At 39.2% G+C, this 7,172-nt stretch overlaps 1 protein-coding gene across 1 annotated transcript; it reads right to left on the bottom strand.

Annotated features, from left to right (window-relative positions):
• Positions 1 to 287: 287 nt before the first annotated feature.
• On the bottom strand, positions 288 to 6,768 carry LOC120319337 (keratin, type II cytoskeletal 3-like). The gene is made up of 6 exons (XM_039368093.1): positions 6,620 to 6,768; positions 6,355 to 6,519; positions 5,153 to 5,278; positions 2,993 to 3,213; positions 2,287 to 2,321; positions 288 to 2,207 (listed from the first exon to the last, which is right to left on the bottom strand). The coding sequence occupies exons 2-6, from the start codon at positions 6,466 to 6,468 to the stop codon at positions 2,020 to 2,022; spliced, it is 684 nt and encodes a 227-aa protein (XP_039224027.1). The 5' UTR covers positions 6,469 to 6,519; positions 6,620 to 6,768; the 3' UTR covers positions 288 to 2,019.
• Between the last annotated feature and the right edge of the window lie 404 nt (positions 6,769 to 7,172).

Below are 7,172 nucleotides of genomic sequence, written 5' to 3'. Positions count from 1 at the left end.
GGTTGAGTATTCTTCAACATACAAATATGAACAACCTCTCCCTATTAGTCATGGCACCTTCCCCCCCCCATTCAAAGTACAGAACAGATATTTTTCATGATGTTTGCAAATTAAGATACAGTTCCTATTTCCCTAGTACTTTTAACTTGCTTACATGTTATCTAACAGTTTATTAAATAAGCTTATTATCCATTTGTTTGTTTTAATATCAACTGTTGTTTAAAAAAGTAAAGCCGTTTCAAAACTTTGGGGAGATGCAGATGCAATAAGAAAAGAACACAATGTACTTTGTGTGCATTTAGTTTATTACCTATGAGACCGAAAAGTACAGCAAAGAGCAAAACAAGTAGATGTAGTGTCATGAACAGATAATTGTCAAAATGCCCCCAAATTTTACTTTTGATCCTTAACAGCCGACCTTTTGGGTCTCACCCTAAAAGAAGGCAACTCCTTATAGTCAGATTGTTCCAGAAACAGCCCTGCTGAACAAACTATATTCTTACTGATCAGCTGTATGGTGGAGAAAGGATGTGGAGTCTGTATTCAGATCCTTTGCTCTCCTTTTCAGATAAATGGTTGGCTTGTATCTGCTTATCAAGTTAATTAGAATACATAGCCTCATTTTCTGAATCCAGATGTGATTTCTTTTTTCTTTTCTATTCAACTACAACTGTATAGAAGTCTCTGTGCTGCATATTATAGCTCAATGCTCTGATAAGTCAGTGTTAGTTATCTTGGTATAAGGCTGGTCTTGCTAAAATCGGCACCACTCTGTAGCTTGTTTTGAAGTGAGTTTTTAAAGCAAGCACCTTTCTTTGAATTGTATCTATTTTGTTACTGTGATTATTACCCTACACCTTATAAGCTCCCCCTTTATTTGTTTGTTCTGGAGAAAAATACATTTATATCTGAAAGCAGAAATAGACAGACAGCTCTGCACTGAAAGAAAATACTTCAGGCACATGGGGGTTTTCCAATGGAATATTCTGCTTGGGATTCTGGAAGACTCAATTTCATTGTGTTTTCATGTTTCACCTTTTGTGTTATTGGCCATTGCACTGGACATCATGTGGCCAAAGGCATGTGTGTTTCACAAGCAGTATTGTCATCCCTCATTGGGTAAGATTTAGAAAGGTAGGTTCTGCGCATACAGAGTAAAATATAGGTAGTCCTGAACTTACAACAGTTCATTTAGTGACCATTTGAAGTTACAATAACACTGAAAAAGTGACAACCATTGCAGCATTCCCATGGTCATGTGATCTAAATGCAGATGCTCAGCTACTGATTCATATTGATGATGGTTGCAGTGTCCCAGGGTCATGTGATCAGCTTTTGTGACTTTCTGACAAGCAAAGTCAATGGGGAAGCCAGATTCACTTAACAACTGTGTTACTAACTTAACAACTGCAGTGATTCATTTAACAACTGTGGCACAAAAGGTTGTAAAATGGGGCAAAACTCACTTAGCAAAAGTCTCACTTAATTCCAAGATTGGAGTAATGCAGAATTGCAAGCTATGGTTACAGTTATTAAAAGCATGAAGAGAAATTTCTAAACTCTTCTTCCCAGATGTTCAACAGAAGAGAATGTGAAAAATGGAAACTTGCAAATCTGGGGAGAGTTCATTTTCATGTCATTGAGAATCATTGTTTGCCAAGCTAGCAAAGAGTGACATGACTTTGACTCCTTTAGCTAGCTTTACCCATATCTGTAGGAATCTACCTAACACCAAAATTAACATCAGACCAACAATCAAGAAGCAAGCAATACTCCAATCAAAAGACCACTCCCATAGTCACTAGAATATAAACTGAGAGCAGACCCCACCCCCTACTAGCACTGAAGATGCTACCTAATTTGGGTAATGAAACATCTTCAAGAAAACAACCAATATTGGAGAGCACCAATAACCCCTCATTTCAACCCTGAGCTACAAATATTCTCCTCTAACAAATCTAGATAAATTGTTGCTTTCCGTTGTTTGTGAAAGTTCTGTCTACTTCCCTTCCTACAATTTTACTTTGTATTAGTGGACCATTTGCAGACCTTAGAGGACTTTTCACTTTGACATTTGGTTTTACTGTCAGAGGAAATGGATATTTTAGTTCCTGCAGGTTTGCATTGACAGGATCCTCCGGCCTTCTCACTGCATTCCTTTCCTTGTTTTGCTGCCCTCTGAGAACTGCATGGGGAGTTGGTCACAGCTTGAAAGAAAACACATGGAATGGTTATTCATGAAACACCTTTTTGGGAAAAATAACAAACAGGCAACTTAGTACTTACAGATACTGATGGAACTTGAAGAATCTCTGGATATCCTGTGGAGAGAAGAAAACACTCCCTTTTTTTTCCGTGTTGATCTTCCGGGCTTGCCTTAACACTGTTTATCATCTTCATTCTTTCCTCAATAATAAATCCACAGCATTTATACCCATTTATGCAGAATACAAAAAGCATTACTCAATGTTTCATCATCTCTTTTGAAAATACCTTTGTTTGAAAGGCTATTTGAAGGATTTCTAAATACGTCTGTATTGTACTGTTACATATATTTGGAAGTAACTGGAATTCAGGCAGTGGTGGGATTCAAATACCTGAACATCTGGTTCTCTGCGTGGATGCAGGCCTGGGTCTCCGAGGCCTAGAATGGACTTCCGGAAGTGACATCCATGCACTTCCTGTGGGCTGTTTTAGGACTGGGAGGCCTCCTCCACACCTCTGACTTCTGGAAGTGACATCCATGCACTTCCGGTGGGCCATTCTAGGCCTGGAAGACCTCCTCTAGACCTCTGAGGCTTAGAATGGACTTCCAGAAGCAGCATGGGTTCAGCTGGTTCTCTGAACTCAACAAAATTTAACTATCGGTTCTACTGAACCGGTGTGAACTGGCTGAATCCCACCACTGAGTTTGGCCATATAATGCTTGGTGACAGGGATCCTATAAAGCTTGATCTAGAATAAATAAAATAAATTGACATAGGAGACTTACCTTTCTTCTTCTCCCTCCAACAAACTTTTGTAAGCTGCAATCTCAATATCAAGAACTATCTTCACATTCAGAAGTTCCTGGTAGTCACGTACTAGGCTGGCCAGTTCATCCTTGCCATTTTGAAGGGCCTTCACTAGTTCAGCATATTTCTGTTGACCTTCTTTGAAGGCTTGTTCACCTCCTTTGGCTGCCTCACAAACTGTCTTCTTGAGCTCTTCGTTCTGTAAAAGGGATATGATTGGACATGTTGTCACCTGCCTCTTAGTGCCACACACCCAGATTGCAGCCTTTCAACAAAAGTATCTGGAAAATTAGGGCTCATATCCTTCAAAAACATGGGTTAGAGTCTTTACTTTATTCATTCAATGAAAGAATAATGAAATCCATTATTCTAGTTGCCATTACACCTAATAATTCAGGCTTTGTCCTTCTACGTGTTATCTTCTTTTTTCCCCAGGAAACCCAATGGACAAAATATAACTTTTGGGGCAACCTGGGCAACCTGGCCAATCTTGTCCTAGACCTGGAAGTTAGTCAGCATTGAGTATTTCAGAAGGGAGACGATTAGGGAAACTCATAAGTGAAGATTGTAGACCATAGACTCAACTGGGAGATTGAAAACCATCCAGCGAAAAAAATCATGGCAAACACGTCATGTTATCTTGCCAAGCAAGCCATAGGACTGAGCTCAGGACTGAGAGCATCTTTATCAGAAAAAAAAAACAGATGTTGGTAGTTTGGACTAATGCATGTCTTGCATATGTTACTGTACAATTTCCTCCAACACCCAGAAACAACATACAAACAAACCTCACCATACTTTTAGCATATAGATACCAGTATCTTTATACCAACTGCATACTGAAAAGAGGAATGCAGGTATGTTGTAATCAGGGTATCGGGGATTATTATACCTGTGGACCATAAATATCCTATGGCTTGTAAAAAAATGCATATTCAAACAAAAACAAAAAAGTTCTATTTTTCACTTTAAAAGTCCATTTTTAAAAATGATTTAAATTTGTTACCATTTTCTGATCATGAGAAAAACTGTCAGTTTTAGGTCTGTTTGCAAAAAGTAGAGATTCAAGCTCTTCTAACCTGGCTTCATGTCTTCTTAATAGTTCACAACTAATGTTTGTAAAGCCCTTGCCTCTTTACTAATTACACATAACTAGTGAAACAAATCCAGATTTTGGAACTAAGAATAGTAAACACAAATAAGCTTCTTTACACAACGAGGCACCTTACATATACTCTATAGCAGGGCTTTTCAACCTTTTTACCCATTGTACCCCACTTTTAGGATATGGCAACATCTGAGTACCACCAGTCGCCTAGCAAGGTGTCAAAAACTTAATGACCTCCCAAAAGGAAAAAAGTGATAAAGTACAGGTAGTCCTCGACTTACAACAGTTCGCTTAGTGATTGTTCGAAGTTACAATGGCACTGAAAAAAGTGCCCCTCATGCCACAGCTGAGCAAGACAGTTCCCGGCGGCACTCTTCCTCCTGTCCAAGGTTTTCATTGTTGTGAGCATTTCTGTTGAGGATTGGCAGTGTGGGTGGGGTGGGGGGTGTTTGGTTTTTATTCCCCTCATCTGCTGGGTGATTGCAGCAGGTTTTGGTCAAATCACATGACCCCGGGACACTGTAACCATCATAAATATAAATCAGTTGCCAAGCATCTAAATGTCAATCACAAGACCCTGGAGATGCTGCAACATTCCAGCTGATCAGCGCTTCTTCTGGGCTCAGCAGAAGTACCAGGATCAGCGCTGAGCTCCAGCTGGATCCTGGCACTGATCCTAGTGCTTCCTCTGAGCCCTGACAGCCCCGAAGAAGCACCGATCAGCTGGAAAGCAGCACTGATCCTGGTGCTTCCACTGAGCCCTGACAGCCCTGCAGCTCCAGCCATGTCTCGCTCAGGCTTGTGCGGTGCTTCCATCAGTTCAGCTCATTCCCCTCTCCTGCTACTTTTCTAGAATGGTCGCGTACCACCTGCCAGGTGCCAATGTACCACAGGTGGTACCCGTACCACTGGTTGAAAAGCCCTGCTCTATAGTACTCATGTATGAATTGTACTATTGCTAATTTGAAATTTGAATTATTCTACCACCCCCAACCCCCCAGTTGTCTAATTTGCATTGCACCAGTCTTACCTCCTTCTGCAGACTCTGAAGTTCACACTGGACTTTTTCAACTTGTTGGATAAGTTCTGAAATCTGCTGCTCTCGATTCTTCAGATCCCATTTGTAACTAGAACTCTTACTTTGAGCCTCTTCATACTAAGGGTGTCAATATAAGACCTTTCTTTAAAATTATCACAATCATATGTTTACATTACAGCTTTTCCATGCTAATCATATTCAAAGTGGCTCATGACACAGAAAATAGTATAAGGCAATTTGCTAACAAAGTAATTTTTGGAGGGGAAACCTTTATAAATGCAAAGTAAGATTATGCAACCTGCTGAAATTTATATTTTTAAAGAGATTTTTTTTAAAAAAAAATAGTCCAAATCACTGCCAAAATAACTTATCTAACATTAATAATTGTAAGATGAATTCTGACGATCTCAGGTTGCCCTCATTAGCAGTCATTTTCAGCCAGTTAAAGATGAGACAGAGAGAAGAACTGGTGTCAGCTCTTGCAGGATTCAGTGTCTGATAGCTACTGTACATGGCTACAAGCAATGGAGTCCTACCATTTAGCGATAGATTGTTAGCCACACTTCTGCTGAGTATCTCTTATTGTTTGCCTGGGATGTCTATCAGTCTTACCTAATCCCTTTCTTCCGATAAATTAGTGAGAAAGTATACAAGTAGACAGAATGGAAAGCCATTCAATGGAAGCCATAACTCAAGAATTCCTGGTACACATACATTCTTTGTGGTGGTTACAGGATATTTACTGACATTAGGATTGTTCTGCTGCAACATTTGTTTGATTGAGGAACAAGAAAGAGCCAGACAGAGCAGCAAGAAGATGTTGAAAATTGAGGAGGATATGCCACTGCTGTCCTTTACAACAGAGGATGCTCTCCTGTCACTTATATCTGAGTAAAATTCTTCTGGTAGTTCAGGAGGCCTTTGTATGTGACATGAAAAGCAGCCCTATTGCTTATGAGCAGTGTCTCATACATTAAGAAGGTAGATTGGTAATCAGTCAGTAAGGAAGTCACAAACATATGCAAAGCTATGTTAAAAGGTTAGCAAAAGCGACAAGAGAAATAAGCAGGGAACGTCTGTGGCATTTCACTTACCAAGTATTGCATTTTTTTTTATCAATAGGTCTTTTTTTCTTTTTTCTTTTTAAAAAAGAACAAATAAAAATTACCAAGTTTTGCACTGATGTGAAATACCTTGTTTTGATAAAATTTATCTGCCTCCGCTTTACTTCTCTGCATAATTTCCTCATACTCTTTTCGGACTGTGGCTATGATGTTGTCCATGTCAAGGTTTCTACTGTTGTCCATTTTCACAACCACATCCACATCTTGATCTTGTTTGTCAAGCTGTTCTTTCTCCTAGGTGTTGATTCAAATACATTGTCAGTTCTGTAGCCTAGGTCAAGCAGTGATCACCTGAAGGAAAGAGGATCTCTTGAGTGGATCCCTCCCTACTTACCTTCTTATATACACATTTCAAGAACTTGATCTCTCGGTCCAGGAGACTGATTTTCCGCTCCAGCTCTGCATTATTTGAAAAAATGAAGTCTACAACCTAAACAGATGACGTTCTCGTATTACATTTTTTTTATGGGAGGATTTCCAAAGAAGGGGGGGGGGGAATCAGACTTCACTTAAACTATTAGAAGGATTGAAAGTTATTTTAAAAATTGCAATAAATAACAACAACAAATATCATGCCATGATTTTTAAACCCATTATTTGCAGGTTTCATGTCCCCGTCTGATGGCCCTTAAACTGAAGCTGAATATCTCCCTTTGTATACCAAGGAATTTATTCTATTATTTGCAAAAGCATCAAGTAGAAAATATGTTTTGTTTTTTGTTCTTGAGTAAAAATACTGTGCTGTAGAGGGCCCCCTTTCTTCTTTTCAGCTATTTATTATAATTAAACATATCATACAAATATTTGGAAAAGGTGGGGCAAATGAAATATTTTTAAATACACACCTAAAGTAAGATCTTGGGTACATGAAAGGGTGAGTCCATTTT

The sequence above is a fragment of the Crotalus tigris genome, unplaced genomic scaffold, assembly GCF_016545835.1.
Source record: "Crotalus tigris isolate CLP2741 ecotype Arizona unplaced genomic scaffold, ASM1654583v1 scf7180000020631.16496, whole genome shotgun sequence".
Lineage (NCBI taxonomy): Eukaryota > Metazoa > Chordata > Lepidosauria > Squamata > Viperidae > Crotalus > Crotalus tigris.
The sequence above is the reverse complement of the archived record's forward strand: the minus strand, read 5'-3'. Positions and strand labels throughout refer to the sequence as shown.

Coding starts and splice junctions, on each gene's coding strand:
- LOC120319337 (XM_039368093.1), bottom strand. CDS start 6,468: ATGGACAACAGTAGAAACCTTGACATGGACAACATCATAGCCACAGTC. Junction 5,279..6,354: donor ATAAATTTTATCAAAACAAG/GTATTTCACATC, acceptor TGACACCCTTAG/TATGAAGAGGCTCAAAGTAA. Junction 2,208..2,286: donor TTCAAGTTCCATCAGTATCT/GTAAGTACTAAG, acceptor TTTTCTTTCAAG/CTGTGACCAACTCCCCATGC.